The 16,978-nt window shown below is 42.1% G+C and overlaps 1 protein-coding gene across 1 annotated transcript in view; it reads right to left on the bottom strand.

Annotated features, from left to right (window-relative positions):
• The window catches only part of LOC119456138 (ubiquitin conjugation factor E4 A), a 32,370-nt gene extending 15,462 nt beyond the window's left edge, over window positions 1-16,908 (bottom strand). Inside the window, exons 1-10 of the mRNA XM_037717750.2 lie at window positions 16,750-16,908; window positions 16,036-16,316; window positions 14,032-14,129; window positions 11,741-11,896; window positions 10,826-10,961; window positions 9,420-9,637; window positions 7,283-7,468; window positions 6,624-6,741; window positions 2,533-2,748; window positions 512-692 (exon numbers count right to left, since the gene is read on the bottom strand). Coding sequence (XP_037573678.1) covers window positions 512-692; window positions 2,533-2,748; window positions 6,624-6,741; window positions 7,283-7,468; window positions 9,420-9,637; window positions 10,826-10,961; window positions 11,741-11,896; window positions 14,032-14,129; window positions 16,036-16,312 — 1,586 coding nt within the window. The 5' untranslated portion in view covers window positions 16,313-16,316; window positions 16,750-16,908. The remainder of the gene's footprint in view (window positions 1-511; window positions 693-2,532; window positions 2,749-6,623; window positions 6,742-7,282; window positions 7,469-9,419; window positions 9,638-10,825; window positions 10,962-11,740; window positions 11,897-14,031; window positions 14,130-16,035; window positions 16,317-16,749) is intronic.
• Window positions 16,909-16,978: the final 70 nt, after the last annotated feature.

The raw sequence follows: 16,978 nt of genomic DNA, 5'->3' as shown, positions 1-16,978 counted from the left end.
GTGTCTAAGCCATTTAAAGTTTTTCTCTTGAACATTTGCTGCAATAATGACTGAATGTTCCTCGAATGTAGTAATCCTGAACTTTACCTTTCCTTGGCACTCCACCCGCCCATCTTGACATCAAAATTTCAGCCCAAAAAATCCATAAAAGCTCACAAAGAAACCCACTTTTTCAACCCTCGGTACACAGATTTGGACAAAATGAGTCAGGTGCCAAAAGCTGCATCAAGCAACAAAACAGTAACTTGCTCTTCATGCTACTGGGAACAAGTTCATAGGTTCAATTCCTGGTAGCTGCGGCCATATTCCATTGGGAATTTTAAATAAAAAGCACTCATGTGTACTTAGCTTCGGGCACACATTAAACACAGATGGTCAACATTAGCCCTCGGCCTTCCAGTAACAAATCTCCAGGTGTTCTTTTGGAACATCGAGCCCTATCAATTAGTGATGTTTTCAAACTAGACAACCAACACACCAAAGAAAACGGGGCGAGTTTTGTGGACAGTACCTGCGAACTCGGTTGAGGTCCTGGCTCAGCCTGGCAAGCCGTTCATGCACCACACGAAAGCCAAGGCTAAGCACCCGATGGCAAGCAAAGAAGCACTCAGTCGGGAAGTTGAAGCTGGTAACAGGGGGCTGGGCAGCGTCACCTTCTTCCCGAGGCACAAGGCATGTTTCTTTAGTAAGCCCTGCATCATCCAGGCTGCTGTTATCATAACACCGCAAGCTTTTGTAACGGTTATTTAGCATATAACTACTCAAGCATCATTTGCAGGACAACAGATATAGTGTATAGTTGGCATCAAAAGTTTACGGACTGTGGGATCTGATGAAATGTTCAATTTACAAGCAGTTTAGTAGTTACAGTAGGCAGTAAAACTCTACAACAATGTGTTGCTTGCACACACTATACTCGCGAGCAACTTTCTTGAGACAACGAAAGGAAAGCTATGGAGACAAAGTACATTCAAGTAAGAGGGCTCCTGAATATAGTCAGAGATTCTCATCAACATTAATTTAAGCTGGGAAAGAGAGAAAAAATTTTTTTTTTTACAACAGCAAAATAAAACAGCACACCATAGGGTATTAATTTAACTTGTTCTTTTGCCTTTCTCTTCCAGGTTTAGGCAAATGCAAAATTGTCATGCATGGAAGCTAAGCTGATTCAATTTCTAATCTAAGAAACCAAAAACACTGTAAAATATAAACCCAATGTAAGCGATTTTGCACACGATGGCAACAAGCAACACAATGGAGGAGGCTGTCGCATCCACTGATCGACCACAAGTTGAGCTCCATGTAAACGATGACTGAGTGATGGCTTTCCAGATTTGCCGGTATGAGGGCAGCAAATACACACCAAAAGTGGTGTGACGCTTAATCTAATAATTTAGGTTGATTTCTCTTGTTGTGCAGAGCAGCATAAAATATTTCTGAAGGTCTTGCAGTAGGTTCTTCATCTTTTAATGTATCAAAATTTGGTTGTTTACTCGTTCCGTACGACAACTGGTATAGTACTTGACTAAAGTACATCCTGTTCCAGGTTTGCGCTATTGGCTATTCACTCATAGCACTCCCAGGCGACAAGCGACAAATTCTAGATTTCCAGAACTGAGCAACAAGAACGAACTGACAGCTTGCACGACGGCCTGTCTCGTCACTCTCGCACACAAAATCGCTCACACAGGGGGCAACAAGAACAAATTAACTGCTTGCATGACGGCCTGTCTCGTTACTTGAAGCTTATGCCTTGTCACTCTCGCACATAAAATCACTCACACAGGGTCGGACTACTTGGTGCAGCAACACATGTGCAGTACCTCCGGCCCCATAGCTCTCCCTTCATTACCACAGAAAGATGTCCGCGAGTATAGTACAAGCTGGAAATCCGTATATAGGGCTGTATGCACAGACTACGGAACCTTTCTCAGATCTCAGTCTAAACTTTTGATGCCGACTGTACTTACCAGCTCAGTGAAACCATCACACAGCCGGTGATTATGAATAAGTCGCAAGCGGCAAAGCAGGATGTTTGCAAGTGGAACAAAAGGAAACATATGTTGTCGTGTTTTGTCAGCAATCACCTGCACATATTACAAGGCAGCAATTTCTTGCATGTTGGGAAATGTGGCAAAGACATCAGCAACACGATTATTGTAACAGAAATATGTAACAGGTTTTAGTGTTTGACAAAAACTTGTATGAATGCTTCATATTGTCATAATAATGAATGTTTGTTTTTATGACTCTGACATTCTGCAATTTTAAGTAGTCAATGTAAATGGAATGGCCCTTGCTGCATTATACTGGGTAAATACTTGTTAGAATACAAAACAAGAGAGAACAAGGGAAGTACACCAACAGCAACGGTATCATAAGCACTACAAAGGAAGCACATTTGAGAACAATGCATTTGGTAATACTACCAGCCATGTTAGCCCTTCAACCCCCAAGCCTGCACTATTCCAGTCGTAGGATTCCAGTATGTGGGGGGGTCACAGTTCACGCTTTTGAAGTGCGAGAGCTTACCACGAAGGTGTAGGCTAAGGCTTGAAGCTTGTTCCTCTGATTGCGGCTCGACAGAGCAGTACCGGTAATCGACCTTGAGCAGCTTGGGCGAGGAGGGCTCGGAAAAAGGCCGAGCTAGCCTCAGCAGCACAGCGCCCAGGTTCAGGGCAAAGCCGTCACCCCTCTGCATCGTCAGGAACAGTTCTGACACCTGACTGTTCCACAGCTTGCCTCGGTCTGTGTGCAGGAGGTAGTTGGGAGCAAAATGTCAAATGGCAGGCATACGTTGTAACCAGGGTTCTTCCCAGAAAATTTATAGAGGTGGACATTTGAGGACCAAAGGGGGGGGGGCAGAGGCACATACTGATTAATGACAATGCAACAGATGTTCAAGCACAATCACACACCGCAACAATGCAAAAGACTTGCAGACAATGCAGAGATTTCTGCAAATGCAGCTTATTGGGGTGCTATTCTGGGTACTTGTTGAAATCCGCCATATTGTTGAAAACTCAAGGTTGCCTCATCTGATTGATTGAGAGCATGCTCGCAGGCTGCTCTTAGCCAATCAGATTATGCGACCTTGAGGTTTCAACAACATGGCAGATTTCAACTTGTGTCCAAAATACAGAGAAACCTCGTTACTATAAACATCACATTAACAAACTTTTCAGATTAACTAACTTATCAGAAATCCCCAGCTGAGTGCTTATAGTTTCAATGTAAAAATATTTCAGTAGTAGGAACTTCAGAGTACCGAACTTTTCAGAATAACGATCCCTATTCAGTTCCTGTGTCATTTTAACAACGCTATGTGGTATAGCACGAAGCAGGATGTGGGACACAGATAAACTAGGACAAGCGCTTACTGCCAACTGAAATTTTATTGTCTGATGCAAGGTATTATATGGGAAAGAGCAGAAGGAAAAACGACATAAAAACAAGATAGACATAAACAAGAAGAGCGGCATCCATGCTTGTCCGTAACAGCGCACTTGTGGAAGCCGGCCTCTTACACGCATAGCTTCCACTGCATAGGCACAGAAAGTTGTCCCCGAGAGGTGGGCGGCAAAACCACCGCTGCCCACTGTGGTGAGAACTCTGGTTGTAACACACTAGGCACAAATCTGTCACCTTTGAACACGATTGATTAATTGGTTTGTGTGGTTTAATGTACGAAAGCGAGACTGGGGCCATAACAGACGCCGTTGTGGATGCCTCCGGATTAATTTTCCCCATGGGTTTCCGTAATGTTCACTAAATTTAACTACACGAGCATTTTTGCCTTTCACGGCCATCGAAACGCAGCCATCACAGCCGGGAATCGAACCCGCAACCTCAAGGCCCACAGCAGACTATTATAGCTACTGCACCACCGATGCGGGTTGAACATAAATGTTTTATACTAAGACTACTATAGGGAAATTTGGCAGTAGTTGTCACGTGCAAGTGTAAGAATGGCGTTTCAAGTTTTGCAAGGCATGGAAGATGTGTCAGTGCATGGAGTTGGTGAAACTTCATCCATCTGGCTTTCGACGACCATGTGCATATTTGTGAACCTTCTTGAAGCTCATTTTTCATTGCAAAAGCACTGTGTGGCAATCACTAGTCTCATTTAGGCTGTAATTATGGTTCAGTGCTTCTGAGATATAACAGAAAAGTAATTGCTTAGAACATGAAATAAACCAGTATGCATGGTGAGCTTGAGTAAGCAAATTTCAGCTAGATTTAGTGCCACACATATCCCAAGCTGTGTAATTTACGCACTGGAAGTTATATAATGAAACGAGTTCAATTTAAGGCACTTAACTGCCAGCATTCAACACAACTGAACTACAAAGGCAAATAAAAGATGTTCCAATGTGCAATGGATCCATGACAAGCTGTAGACAAATGTATGTATTAGTTCTAAGTAGGACTTCCATGGTGGATGAATGACTCTAGTGCCAGAGCTCCCCTTCTTCTAACAATCATAGTATAAAACTTTATGCGTTTAAAGAGTAACAAAATTAAATTTGCATTCCCAGTTCTGATGTCACAAATATAACTTCGTGGCACATCAGGAAGAATGACACTTCTCACTCCCTCAAACTTACTCATTTATCTACCTTTGATAAAACAGATGCTAAGCCAGACCTTGACCTTTTTGTTTCAATACTGCAACAGAACTTCCATTTAAATAAAGAATAGTGATCCACAGTTCTAGTCCACTTTGTAATACATATCTAGTAATTTGCTGTGCTAGGCTTTGTTACACCTAGGTTAAACTGTAGGCATGCTGACAAAGTGATTACCACAACCTATAAAGTACATAAGCGTGCTATGCAGCAATGTATGTCTAGATATAAGATGACGAGTTCGGCCATCTGGGAAGCACTGATAATTCAAAGTGTGGAAAAGATGAGGGTAGAGATGAAAGAAGATAACAAGCACTGACAACTATGTGTGCTTTTCTAACGCCCTTATTTTTTTCTTTCTTCATGCTGCAAGTACAGCCTGTGCTATGATTCAACATGAGGTGGAGAACACAATTTATTTACTCAATTTTAATGTGGACTTTTTCTGGAATAATTTACTAAATTAAGACATACACATTAGAATCGAGTATGAAACCAAAACTGCAATAGGTGGAGTCGAAATATCATGTTCCGATCCTGACGGCCATGCTGCAAAGTCAAAAAAGGCATTTAATAAATGTGGAATATCAAATTCCACAAACAGAAGCAAACATGACGTCTTCTAGGCAGTTGATAGTGAAAAGGAGGCCTTAAACAGCGACAAGTAATGCCCATTCTACTGTGGCTCAGATGGAATACATATTTTTTTGAAGTGCCAACAAATTGCTAGTTATCTCTCATACTATGAATACTCGTAAGGGAACAGTCAATCATTAATTGTGCATTTTTAAACTATAAAAATTATGTATATATATATATATACATATATATATATATATAATAACCAATAATAACGAAACAATCAATAATTCATTTTGCATTTTTTTAAATATAAAAATTGGGGTACGCATCTCAATCAAAGGCATTGCATTGTCCATTTCTAGCCATCAAAAATCGGCCAAATCTTACAATCGAGGGCACATTACAATAGAGTAAATGTTTCAAGCGTTGCAATTCTGGGTGTTGACCTTGACCAAAACTAAATGCAAGTACACCGCTCACAGAATGAAATGCAACAGTCAGACAGTCGCGACAGTTGGGTCTGTGGTGAATTACATACCCGCTTGCTGGCAGCTGGAAGCAGTAATTTTGTTCCGGAAATGCCCTTGCAGTATACCACAACGAAACATCTTCCTTCCACAGGCAGCGTTGCATGAGCTGCACGCTCCAACTGTTGCATTTCATTTCGTGAGTACTGTACAGACTAAGGGTGGCAGTCATAGGCAAATATTACCCTTAAATGCGATTTCACAGCAATGCACTTCAACATGAAGCAACAGGGAAAGTGCGGATGACTGGACATATATGAAAAGAGATTTTTGCCTTGCACTAAAAATTGCCCCAGGTAGCTTTCATAAAGATTTGAATGGCGTTGTATGCAATTATCTGTGCGGGTTATGAAGACCAATTTTTTTTCTCTCCAGTTATGAAAGATCAAGTTATGGGGATTACTGTTCCAAAGCAAGTTATGAGCTATGATAGATGGCATAGATGGCTCTGAATGAATTTTAATCACTTGGGGCTCTTTAATGTGCACCTCAAGCTAAGTATATGAGCATTTTTGCAGTTTGCCCACACCGAAATGAGGTTGCTGTGGTCGGGAATCGAGCCTGTAACCTTTGTGCTCAGCAGCAGAACACCATAGCCACTGCGCCACCATGGCAGGTGTTTTTCATACCCTGAGCATTGACCATTGGAGGTATGGGTTAAATATGAAGGCAGGCTACATGTGCATAAGTATGGCACTGAGTACCAGTTTGGAGAACTGAACAGAAACTTGTGAAGCATCTATAAAATACTGGCCCATACTGTACACTCTTTAGTGTAGCTGACAGCATTTGAGGTAACATTAAAGCAAATCATGATCACAGAGCATAGGTGTGGCTTTTGCACATTGTGTGTTTCAATAAGTAGACAGCAAACTGTTGCATTCACCTGCACAGGATTCGATGCACTGACCAAGCCATGTGAGCGTCTGGTTGCGGGTCTCTGGAGACAGTCTCAGTAGGGTGTAGAAGATGTTGTGCATGTCTGCAGCGAGCCCTTTCAGTGGCTGCAAGCGTAAAATTTGTTGACAGCCTTTTTGATACCTCTCAATGACAGACACACAAAAATACAAAAGATACAAGATTTTCAGTAACTGCTATTTCTATAACAACTGTACAAAAAATATGGCTTTGCGCAGTTGCATGTTAAAACAAAACTCGTTTTGATACAGATTCTTACCAATGATGGAAACAATGTAAGACGTTCCTGAAATCTCAATGGGGAAAAAAGTTTACTTGTATGGCGTCTATGCCAAACAAGAGAATGATAAGGAGAGATGCATGCAGGCAAAAGTTACAATGCTGTTTCCCACCTGAAAAGATATAAGCCTCTCTGCACAATTCCATGAAAAGTGCAGTGGACCATTCAAGCATAGTGGCCCGAACAAATGAAACTTTTTGTGGCTATTTTTCATTTAAACTTTAGGTTTCTTAGTCAGCCCTCCCCCTGTTTTAATGTTTCAGTTTTCGTGCAAAAGCATTATTCTATGCACAAAACACTTGACACAAAGAACTCCCTAAATATGTAATATCAAAAGGACTATTTACCAGCCAGAGGTTACTTTCAGTGATGGAATGCTCTTGCATGTTGGACTGAGAAGGTGTCTCAAAGAACTCAAAGGGGTCTGTTTCCCTGCGTGGCAGGCACGACACACAAAGCGGTGAGCCCAGCAAGCTTTCTTGGAAGCTCCGAAGGTCACCTGTGCCTGACGGGGTGCTGAAGTCCAGCAAGGCCTGTGAAATGTTGAGCACAGCCAAATTCACAGGAATGCACTAAGCCAAAAAAAATTTGGTACTGGGAAAGATGTTAATGCACTTGTAATACTTATATTAATAACAGTTATTATAATAACCAATTATTAGAATTATTAGAAAGGCCTTTCTTACTGCTATCCAATTAGTACACTAAAGGTCTGAAGTCTAAAGCTAAACCTCCTAAACCAAAAAGCCAACATTTTAGTTTGGCAATAGCTATCTCATACAACCCTAAAACACAGTAACACTGGTTACTGAAACCAATAAATTAGGAACCTACAAGCAACATACCAAATTCAGGTTCTGATTTCTACCATTCGAATACTCACAATCAAATGAACAATAGATAGATAGATAAATAAATAAATAAATAAATAAATAAATAAAACACCACAACCAAGGAACTGAAACAAGAACTACAGTTCAATAACAGTGACTAAGACTCAAGACAGTAAATGCTGCTTTTTCATAAACCACAACTTTTATTTCTACTAGATTAGTGCTGTTTGCTCAACCATTATTTCTAAGGTAGTTGTTTTTGTTATTCAGTTGTATTTTATGCAGAGCCTTGTAGAGTTCCTCAAACACAAGCAAGAAAACCCAACCAGAGGTGTGTCTGGCACAAGTGACTAACGGCATATTTCTATATTTACAAACAGTGACCACATCAATTCAGTGGACAGCCAATGTGCTAAGCGGGAAAGAATTGCGTGCACTGACTGCCACGCCGCCTCATTAAAACTCAATGAACCCTCTACGGCATGTTTTTTTCCTCCTGCTGTTATCTTTAAAGGCAAGCGGCACTGCTGGACACATGCCAGTTATGATCAGTGACCTTCAATGCCATTGACACTCGGCGGGCTGCAGAAGCGAGTTGAGTAAGAATGCTAACAATCTAAGGCAAAGAGCTGATCTAAATCACTCATTTTTTTCACTGACAGAGCTGGCACATTGGGAAAAAGGAGAGACCAGACATTTTACTGACCAGGCCTAGAATAGCAACAATGTCTGGAGCTTTCCAGTCATCAGATGAGCAAAACAACTTCACACAACAAGCTTGCTTTTGCTGTTGTAAAGTGGCCCTGCTATCAAGACAATTTGATCATACTAATACAACTGAACACTCACCAGTCATTAGACGCATGACATTTCAGCAATACACTGACTTTCATTTAGAACGTGCCTGGTAGACCTAAAGGATTATATAAAGCTCTGTTCTGTAAACTGCATGTGGTAACACAAACAACAAGTCATCACTGGCAGCAAATGAAAATAGCTTATTATTTTGCCACACAGATGCTACTGCTGTATACATGAGTGCATATTCAAAAAAAGCGATAGGTAACCAAAATCAAAATTTTCACTTAAGAACTAGCATTTTTCATTTGAGGCCCCCATCTCACTTTTGTTGATTTGCCTAATATTCCACAGTGTGTTGCCTAGGTGGGATGTCTTGGATTCGCGACTGAAGCATGCAGCATGAAACACGGATGCTAGAATGAACAAAAGGCGTGACAATACATGCGCAGTACTCTCAAATTAACCTGTTAACCTAGGCAATGGTTTAAATGTGTAGATAAGGACTTGAGAAGTAACAAATTTACATAAACTAACAATCAAATAGCCAATCGGCTACCATAACCTGCAATATAAGTTTAGTTTAGACTACAGCACGTGCTATGGCCGTTTTCATTCTTTATGATACTAATACGTCAATGTATATTTTAATTCCAAATCCCACACTTGTACTACAGTGGCAATTACAAAAAGTAGTCCTTTAACAGTGCATCAGGAGCCTCAGTACACATGTAGAATAAGAAAATGAGTTGCATCTTTAGGTAACTATGACTAACAACAGTTAGCACATCAAAAGCTAGATATGCATATACCCCATTAATAATGATTGCTGAATAGATGCAGCAACACTCACTGTTGCCATGGATGTGGACTGGGCGAAGTACTTGAGTATGTTGAGCAGCATGAAGAGATCACGGCTGGCGATGGACACCCTTGCAAAGCGTGCCCGGAGGATGTCGAATGAGTGTGACAGCACCTCCAGCAGAGACACCTGTTCCTCCCCAGCGTCAAAGCGCTGCTTTATGGAGTCGGCACACATCCGCAGAAAGCTCTCCAGATGCTCCTGATGCCCTGAGGATTAGAGCCGAACTTGTGTTTGTTAAATTTTAATACTGCAAGTCCATGAAAAAGAAAGCACTTTTGTATTTTAAATCAGTTCACACTTAACCAGTTCTAAACGGGGCTATTGGATGCATCTTTTGTTTTCATAAAGAAACCTTTATAGTTCACTGTATATTGCTACGATGACAAAGCATCAGGTTGTAAAAACATATTTTTCACTAAAACTTTGTGCCATAGCCTTGGTAGCTAGATTGACTTTGCTGTCTTTTTTTCCCATGCTCCTCTTGCTTCAATTATATATGTCATTATGGTCAACTGATGTACTAACCTGTAACAACATACTGCTCCTCCTTATAATTAGTTACATTAATGAAGAATACTAACTGAAAGATTCATTTTAAAAGCTATTCACCACTGCTGAAAATGTCAACAAGATGCCACACGATTTTTTTCTGTGCATATCACTGTCGTTGTGGGACCATAAAGACGACCTTACAGCCCACTACCAAATCACGCTTACCTTATTTACTCGAATCTAACGCGCACATTTTCCGATAAAACAGGTACAAAAATTGTGCGCGCGTTAGAATCGGTAAGACAAAATACAAAATGTAATATGAATGTGCCTGGCAGGGCTTGTGTTGCTTTTTCATTAGAAGAGAATGAACAATATAGAGAATACATATTTAAAAAGATTTTCAAATTAGAAAATGAAGTTCAAAGCACAAAGAATGATAGGTGCATAAGTGCTCGCGAAGCACCACAAGAAGTGGATCTGCCTTTCTCCGATTTCAGATGACAAGGCTCCTAGTGACCACGAAGGTTTACGTCTTTGTTGATCACATTAGTTTTAGCTCACTTATATTTTATACTGTGACGACTACTATTGATCATGATGGGTAAAGTCTTGAATTAGTTTCGAAACACTTGAGCTGTGCCGTAAAAGCACAAGATAGCCACCTAGTCAGCCTGCACTTTCTTATACCAAAAATATTACAGCATATCCATGGTGATTATGATTAGCTGGCAATACACTTTTCCAAAGATATTGTGCTCATGCACTGTATGTGATGTGAAGGTGTAATGACAGCCTTTGCTCTCACATTATTACACGTAAACCAACACACAAACAAACTAAAGGCAATCTTTCGACCCACGTTTAGTTAACAAAGAAAAAAAAATCACCCAGCTACTTGCCTGAGCTATCATGGTACTCTTCCAGAAGGTAGAACACCTGCTCCTGTATCTTTTTACCAGGGTAAATGTCACAGTGGCAAAGGCATGTTGAAGCTTGGGATACAATTGTTTTCTCGATGATTCTGAAATCTTCATTCTGCGAGCAAATATTAAAAACCAGGTTGACCAAATGTCTTGGAACTAACGAGCAATGTGTCACTTAAAAAGCATCACAAGCCGCTCTTGTGAAAAAGACCGAAACAACAAAAAAATAGGCAGAAAGTGTGAATAATACTGCGAAAATTAGATTTGCTCAATAAGAGACAGAGGGAAAACAATGGTCATGGCTCACAGGCATTTATCCAGAATAAAAAGCATTTAAATTGGAAGTTCATTATAAGGGCAGCTAAAATCATGCTGAGATCAATACGCTGCTGCAAAAGACAAAACAAATAACACATTGGTACCAGTACTTCTTGCCATTCATTATGTAATACACCTACTGTTGCGTTTTCGTTGTTACCATGTTCAAACAAGCCTAAGTTGTTTAATTTTAGCATCAGTGTCACATGTTCACACAGTGGTCAGGGAAGTGTATTGCCATTGAAATAGATGAACTTGTTCACGAAAAAAAAAAAAAAAAAATCAGGTAACCGGTGCTCAACTGAGTGACTTACTTGTTTTATAAGGCACTCATTGACATTATTTCACATCTGTGTATGCTTTTGACTACTATTCAAATGGTGCAACCTTCAGTATTTTAACATAATGTATTTGCACATGCTGTATCCCACAGGTACAGTATTTACAAAGAGCATAAAAAATTGTACAAAGTATTCAGATCTACCACGGAGTAGATGTGCAGTACAGTTGCTATAAAAGAAAAGAAGAAACAAAAACACACACACACACACACACACACACACACACACACACCTTGAGTTTGGACACTGCTTTTTGTAGCCTGAAGTAGCATTGGTACAGGTAGAAGAAAACCCTCGGCTCTGATGCATCAGCAGTTTCACTTGCTATTGTACTTTTGCGTACGACATGGTGCTGGGGATCGTCTAGGACAAGCCTCTCAAACACCACCTGAAAAAGTCAGTTTATAGCACATGTAATCCCTCCTGTCACATGAAACTTTGTTAAAAATTTCACTCACAAAACCATGGCACGGCTATCACGCAGAAACAAATGCAAGGAATCCTCTTTTGGCAGGAGACTTATTTGCAATTTGCAAAATGAAACTATTGTGAGGAATAATATAGGCTGACAGTGACAATATTCTAGCTTGTACAAAACGCATTGACATACTACTGAGGGAAGAGCTGCATGCATAAAATAATGGACTTGTCATTTTCGTGAGAGGAAGATTGCTCGTTTCACTTACCAAGGTTAGGGGTGGTGCAGTTTATAAAGTAACATTTTAATATCATTTCTTGGCATTTTCACATTTAGACCTTCAATGGGGCTGTTGTAAGGTTGCTGCAATTACACAAACATATACAGGAGCACCAGATTGCCAAGGGAGTGCCACAAAGCTCAAAGGTAGCTCTGGTCACACATAGTAGCCTGCATGCTTTTAACAGACTATGCATTTGTAAGAACTGCAGTAGTTGTACAAGAGCTATTAATTGAGAACCGTTGCCACCAGTTTTACCAACATTTCAGTTACCAGGAGGAGAGGGATGAGATTATGAACACAGTATGAAAGAAAAAACTTCCTATGGTAGAAGAGTTAACATTTTGCTGCTACTAGGAGCACAAAAATTAACTGCTGGTTTTTAATTTCTGTTTGTGCATGCTTTATTTGGAGCTGTATCCGCCTGAACCACAATGTGCCATATAATAAAATAGCCTTACTGCCACAAACATGAACTTTGCAATTACTTATAATCATTAAAGGGGCCCTGAACCACCCCTCGGGCTTGGTGAAATAACATAGTCCGCAGGTAGCATACGCTGCTGTGAACATCTCAGCCAAGTTTTGCTGTTGTACGCAGTGCCTGGAGCTCGCAAGCCCGGAGCACGAAGTCACCTTTCTCTCAAACGCTCTTGTTTCAACAGAGGCCATGATCCTCACTCTTTTATGTGGGCTTTATTTCGTAATAAACGCGGCTGCTATTGGTCGCTGCGGTCGGCTACACTGCGGCCACCGCGGGGTGCCGCCACGAGTCCAATGGCTAAGCGCACTGCGGCTCGCTGAGGACAACCGCGTTTGGGTTACGTTTAGCGCTTCGTAGGCACCAAAATCGGAAGTCTACATTAACATCCAAAATGAAATTTGAACTACGCGCCACGGTGACATTTCAAAGGTGGAGTGTTTTGGGCACGCCCCACCTCGCTGTAACCTTCACAGTGAAGAAGGAATGGGAGCACAGTGGAGGCCGTGTTTGATTGCCAGTAACTTCACTTCTGCTGAACGCATTGGAGTACTTTTTGCGGCAACGTATTTCTGAAATAGCCAATTTTCACCTCAAATATATTTCTCCACTTCGATAAAAAGTGGCTCAGGGTCCATTTAAAGGAGCACTGCAACACTTTTAAGAACATATAAGAAAATGTTTGCAATACGTAGACAGTGCTGCAATGAACATGCGAGCTAAATATTATTCCACTGTGTGTAGCAAGGAGCCCGCAATCTCGCATAAAAGATGTCGGACTCACTTCTGCAGCTTTCGAGGCACCATCTGTTATCATAGGCTCATGCGACAGCGTAGGCTATTGGGGGAGTGCTGATCATGAGTTACTCCTGAGAAAAAGCTTGCGCATGCATGCACACCCTTCCAAGTTTCTAGCAAATGGGAAAGCAGTGGCTATTAACATATCCAGTCTGTCCTGTCACTGCTCCTCTGTCACTCCCGGGCACTTTCGCAGACGCCTTGAAGGGTTATCATTAGTGCATTGCCGAAAGAAGAAAAATTAAGAAAGGAGCAATAGGCAGGGCAATGCTATGAGCGCTGCCCCAACTGAGAAGAAACACTATGCTGAAAAGAAATTAGGAATGTGAACACTGCATGCTTGATACATGGATTATTATTGGGTCCCTTTAACAAGTTCAAATATATCATATATTAATTGAAAGGTGTCGCACTCAATCCAGTGTGTTCTCATTTTTGAGGGAAAGAAGTTGCAGGGAAAACTCCCATACTGACCTGGAATATCTACTTTAGCATCTACAGTAGCATTGACACAAATACACATCACTTGTACAAATCAATTCTTACCTCGTCAAGCGTATCAAGTTCAAGGCACTTTTTTGAATCCCTAAACGTCTCTAGGAGAACGCAGCAGGGACCCTTGCGCGGTCTGGAACCGATGTCGCCTGAAATATGTTTGTATGAATATGCTAAGCAAAGCACAATGTTTTATGCCACACATTAGCAAGGAAACAGAAACAGAACTCGGGTGATTGTGATGCCATGAGAGAGGAAGTAAGACTGATAACTTACTAAAGCCTCAATCCTGCCAAATACTTTCGTGTTCCTGGGTAATAAAATGGCAACAATGCAAGTACGAAACACAAATGCCTGATTAAAGAACAAAGATGTGAAAGTATATACTCTATCTCACAAGTTGTTTGCAGTGCTGCTGAAGGCACGAGGTGCAGTGGAATATAGTTCCGGGTGTAACTGTCCGATTAATGGCAGGATTAGTGGGCTTTTATTTTGTTTGGTACATGACGCACTACAGCAATATGTGACATGTAAGGACCTTTGAACATGCGCATCGTATGCCGCGAATGCAGCAACCGCTGAGAAGATGCGGCTGCGCAGGTGAACACATCTCGAGGAGCATTCAGTCTTCCTATTGGCTAAGGAGTCCTGCAACATCCATCGTGCTGCAAATGACTTGTGAGATGGAGTATAGGTGTACAGTGTAGCAACATCAAATTAAAAATGTCCTCATTTCACGCACAAATGACCTTTCACTTTAGCTAATCATAATGTTCCTTTTCCATTCACAATCATGCTTATTAGGCTGCTGGAAGATGTGTGGAACCATGGAAGTGCATGTTTAACCATAAGCAACATGGTATGTGTCAAGTGAGACAATAACAATTACAACTTGGCACCGCGAGCAGCCTAAAGACATGTACAAAATTTTGCCTAGATGGCCACAAGCAAGTTTTGACGTTTGTACTGAGGTAAGGACATAATCAAGATAATCAATGAAGACTAGGCAGCTCATCACAGAGACAAAAAGAGGTAGGTACGAGCTCTGACATGGGAAATATGTTTAGAAATGACAGCGTGGCATAACTTCCAACAGCTTAAATTGTTCAACATCAGAACATTGAATGCAGTGAATATGCCAGCTATATTAAGTTGAGAGAATAAATGAGTTTATTGGGAATACGTCAAAAACGTTCCTTACTTGCAGTGGGTCACAAAGCAAGGCGCATGTAGAGGCCAGCCTCCATAGTGCAAGTGGTGTGTGTGTGCACGTGTCAGGCATGAATTGATGGGTCAGCAATTTCAAGAGCAGTGTTGAGACAGGTTTACTTATTGATATACACAGGGTGATAACTGATAGTTGTGCTCACGGGTTGGTCACGAATAAACGTGTAATGATGCCATTTAAATTCGCACTAAACGTTAACTCTGATTTATGAAGCTCGAATGGAGAAAACCACACTGTTATATGACAAAATATGAATTACTTGTGTCATAAGCACAGCACGCTTTGTGGTTTCTGTACAAGCCGCGCATAGCAAAACAAACTGCGCAGCAAATCTCATTGTTCATGTTATTCGCTCGATCAGCTTATAATAAGCCACACACTCGAGGAGTACTCTTAACTGAAGCACTTTCCGAGCCACGCTATTTTGCAACTTGACCGAATAATGTTAAATGAACCATGCCTTCCGTAATCTATTCTGCCCGCAATAATTTTCTTCGCGCATGTTGTGGGTCAATGCCACAACACGCGTTGCAAGCGTTCAGTTGTCGAGAGTTGTTTAAAGCAGTTTGAAAGTTCTCAGCATCTCATTTGGCCGTCTCCACTGGCGCGCTTCCGCGATTAAAATCTGGTTCCGGGGTTTCGCAATGGACCTGCTGAGGCTGAAGGCAAGCGACAACCGCGCAGTCTGCGGCACCTGCACCGCGGTTAGTTCCGATACAATCGCGCACTTCCGCAACGCGCGTAGTCGCTCTCGTAGAAGAGAGAGAGAGAAATTAAAAAAAAAAAAGAAACTCCAATGTCGAGCTTAATATACGTGGGCTCCTTACCTGACACGACGACCCTGAATATATCCTCGAGTGTGGCCGACAACAATTGCTGGTCATCGGGCACGATGCCGCTGGTTACGTGGCTCCCCGAAGTGATAATTTCTCGTGGCGAGCTCTCGCTGGACTCCATCCGACGAGTAGCGAGGTCCTTCTCGGTGACTGCAAGTGGGAAATCCCGAGGGGACACCTCGGCGGAGTTCTGGACAAAGGCCTGCACGTCCACCATGGACGGGAAGAGGGCCGCGAACGGGTTCCGAGCCATGTCCGAGTCCGACATGGTGCTGCGGGAACCCAGGAACGGTCGTCAAGGAAGACGGCTCGACGGCAATTGCGGACATCCACCGCGGCTACTTTCACTCCTACACTTTCTCCGAACGAGGCCACTGAACTCAATGACCTAGAAGCAACTGGGAAATCCTGCGCGCAGGTGTTGTTTTGAGGGGAGTCTAGCCATCTAGCGACCGCCAGCGTATTGTAGGACACCAGGGCCAAGGTAGGAAGTGAATGGGCGAATATGGGTCAGCCACTGCCGCCTTGCCTCGACGGCAGGCTTCGTCTTCCGCGCCTCGGTAGCTGATCTCGCACAGTGAAATTCACTTACGCACTGCTTGCGATATCTGCAACAGCTCAAGCTGCGTTCGGACGCGGCAGTTCTAAAGAAAGACACGATGCGTTAAGCGGCGATGGGTGCCTTTCTCGCTGACGTGTACTTACTTAGTTTGTCAGTAGATGTTATAGAAACTCCTGCTGAAGTCTCCCGAAGGACAGACGCTGAAACAGGTGTTTACGCACCAGCTCAACTGCCAAACACTACCCCACTGCCATTCCTGAGAATCCACGCACTGGTGGCGAGGAGAAGCAACAGAGTGAAAGAGAGAGTTTTTCTGAATCAGCCGCCACTCGTGCAAATGCGTGTAGCGGTTTCGTATTTCGGACTCTCTCC

The sequence above is a fragment of the Dermacentor silvarum genome, chromosome 6 (genome assembly GCF_013339745.2).
Source record: "Dermacentor silvarum isolate Dsil-2018 chromosome 6, BIME_Dsil_1.4, whole genome shotgun sequence".
Taxonomy (NCBI): domain Eukaryota; kingdom Metazoa; phylum Arthropoda; class Arachnida; order Ixodida; family Ixodidae; genus Dermacentor; species Dermacentor silvarum.
This window is presented reverse-complemented; position numbering and strand designations above follow the sequence as displayed.